At 40.2% G+C, this 3,113-nt stretch overlaps 1 protein-coding gene across 1 annotated transcript in view; it reads left to right on the top strand.

The window, feature by feature from the left end:
- TENM2 (teneurin transmembrane protein 2) overlaps positions 1–3,113 on the top strand; it is a 102,335-nt gene that overhangs the window by 9,486 nt on the left and 89,736 nt on the right. The window contains exon 5 of the mRNA XM_018562531.1: positions 2,075–2,336. Within this exon, the coding sequence (XP_018418033.1) occupies positions 2,075–2,336 (262 nt within the window). The remainder of the gene's footprint in view (positions 1–2,074; positions 2,337–3,113) is intronic.

The following is a 3,113-nucleotide window of genomic DNA, read 5'->3' as shown; positions in this document are numbered from 1 at the left end:
TATATATATATCAGTATTGTTACAAGAGTAAACCCTATAGTGCAGGGTTTCTCAACTGACATTTCAAAAAACCCTAGGATTCTGTGATAGATCCCCAGGGGGTTCCATCACTGCCCACCTTTGAAGCAAATTTATATCCACCCAATATCAGCTTCAATATTCCCCCTGCAGACTACAGTGCTTAGTATCAGCAGGCACATTGATATCAGACCAACCGTACTCTTTGAGTCCTGGCATCTGATGTCACAATTGTGAGTCTGAAGCATGGATAAGCGAAGTTGCTTCAGTCTGTAGTAAGTAAAAACTTAAATTTCATGGTATGACATTTCAAAATATGATATAGGCTGAAAAACATGTTCAGTGTGTTTTAGCAAAGCTTAATATTTGCTCTATTGAACCTGAAAAAGTTTTTAAAATACCCTCTTTTGTTAACATTTTGGAGAAGGAAGTACAGTCAAAAGCTAACTAAAACTTGATAAGATTTATAATATGTATAGGTCAGTATAAGCAGATGTTTCATAAAAATGTATATATGATAGTGAAGATGGTGATGGTGTGTCCTAAACAAAGGCCTGGAACACTGAAGTCCAAGTGCTTTAATGCAGGTCATGGAACACCATGTTAACCTTTAAATCCCATTTTTCTTTTATAGTACAGGATATGTTATTTCTAATTTTAGCCCTCATTCACACGGGTAACGGCCGGCCCATACAGTTCCGTGCTGCGCACACGGCTGTATCGGGCAGCTCCCGGGAAGGAGAGGTGCTGTGTGTGATTTATACGCAGCAGTCTGTCCTTCTCTATGGGAGCATGCGGCCATACACCGGCCCACGCTCATCCGACCTGTACATCAAAATGGGTGCGGGTGTCCCTGCTTGGGTGCAGGCAGGATCCATCCTGTCAGCCTACGAGTACGGACACCCGCACAAATGTACATTTTACAACTACATTTTATCTTAAAGTGTATGTTGTTTTCTATGCAAAACCTTTTTTCATAGTTGATAGAGTGAGGAAAGGTTAGATTGCCTATAAAGTTTTTCCCCAGAACAAAATGTAAGGAGAAATGTTCCATTGGTGACACCTGTTCCAGCAACACACTAAGGCCTCATTCACATGAGAAAAAGATGGCACGTACAGCTGCGTGCACGGCCGTACTGGGCAGTTCCTGGGAAGGACAGGTGCTTCTCTATGGAAGTACGTGGCCGTATGCCACCCTACGCTCACCCGCCGTGCACGTCCGTGTGGGTGCAGGATGGATGCTGTCTGCATCCGAGCCGGGACACCCGCACCCGTGCGGACCTGCACTTGGGGTGAGCATAGGGCAGTGTACGGCCGCGTACTTCCATAGAGAAGAACAGGGGCTGCATACTAATCACATGCAGCACCTGTCCTTCCCGGGAGCTGCCCGATACGGCCGAGCACGCAGCACAGAGCTGCACGTGCCGGCTTTTTCTCGTGTGAATGAGGCCTTAAGGTGGCCATACACATTACAACCATTGTACAACTTTTTTTGTCCAGACATCTCACCCTCGTTTAATTTTCTTACAACTAGTCCATCATGTACAGACCAATGTAGTTTGCAATTAACACTCATCAGCACCACCACCTGGCCAATTTTCATTGATCGAAAGGACAGATTTTCATTTGAGCATGTGCCATTTTCACCTTGAGATTTTTGTTGTACATCAACGCCACTAACCTGTCAATTTTCGTACAGCTAGACAAAAGTTTTCTAGCTTGTTTGAAAGACAAAATTCTGCCAGTTGTACAGTAATTGAGGTTGTACACTCTCCATCAACTGGCAGATTTTCTGACAAAAATGCGATTGCAGAAAAAATCTACAGATAATTGTAAGGTGTATGAGCACCTTAAGAGGGGAATTCTACTTGCTTTGGCAGATTTTCCTAATAATATACAGATGCCAAAAAAATAAACTTGCAGGTGTTTTAACCATTCCCTACTCTGTCCAATCCTTGAATAAAGGTTTTAAGTATTTTTTTAAGACAATGTACATATGTAGTTATGTTTTAAATATATAAGAATGTTTTTTAATAAATGTAATTTGTCTTTCTAGATTTGATTTAATAGCAAATGGTGGAGCATCCCTGACACTTCACTTTCAGAGGGCTCCTTTCATGAACCAAGAAAGGACAGTTTGGCTTCCATGGAACAGCTTTTACGCTATGGATACTCTGGCAATGAAGACAGAGGAAAATACCATCCCTAGCTGTGATTTAAGTGGTTTTGTGAGGCCTGACCCAGTTATAATCTCTTCTCCTCTCTCGACCTTCTTCAGCTCTTCCCCAAGAAGGAACCCTATTGTTCCAGAGACACAGGTATTTAGCATGAAACAATCCTTTACATGCACACATAAAAGGAAGTACAGTTTTAAGAAAAATAAGTAATATTCAATGATAATGCACATCTGAATACTTAACAAACAAATTATCATTTCAGAGCAGTTATTTCAATGGTTTCAAAGGGATCACAACACTGCTTTCTTGTTTATTTCACTTGAAATGCAGAGGTTCATCTATGCATTTGCAATACAATGTAGTCTCAACAGAACTGTATTTTCCAAAACTACATTACATCTTAAATTGCTAAGGGTTAGTACAAAAAGTCATACACAGATAATAAGAACAATGTTACATTCTTTTGTAATTCAGGTTTATCATTTATACATTACAAAGTGAACTCCAGAATCTCACAACTCTGTAATACTTTTTTGAAAAATATATTTCCTGGAGGAATAATTCTACTGGTTTTTTTTTTGGTTTTTATTGTGCAAAAATAAGGTTATAGCAAGGTTAGTCTTAGTCAACAAAATTAGAAGTATACCAGAACGTGTTTTGGTTCTTTTACAGCAAATAAACAGCATGCATAGTGCTATGTGAAAATGGCTCGCTTTAATGAAGTACTAGAAAATGTGTGCCCTTTCATGAATGGTTTTGTTTAGGTTAAATTGTTTTTGGTTTCAGGGTGATTTGACACATTGGTATTTATTATTGCCATGTTGTTCATGGCGAGGGGTGGAGGGGAGAGAGGAGTGACAGCTGACCATGGAACATTGGGTGGAGCAAATTAGGAGCTGATCGGGGAGCTTAAAAAAA

Source organism: Nanorana parkeri, unplaced genomic scaffold, assembly GCF_000935625.1.
Source record: "Nanorana parkeri isolate BGI_ZX_2015 unplaced genomic scaffold, ASM93562v1 scaffold582, whole genome shotgun sequence".
In the NCBI taxonomy this organism is placed as follows: domain Eukaryota; kingdom Metazoa; phylum Chordata; class Amphibia; order Anura; family Dicroglossidae; genus Nanorana; species Nanorana parkeri.
The sequence above is the reverse complement of the archived record's forward strand: the minus strand, read 5'-3'. Positions and strand labels throughout refer to the sequence as shown.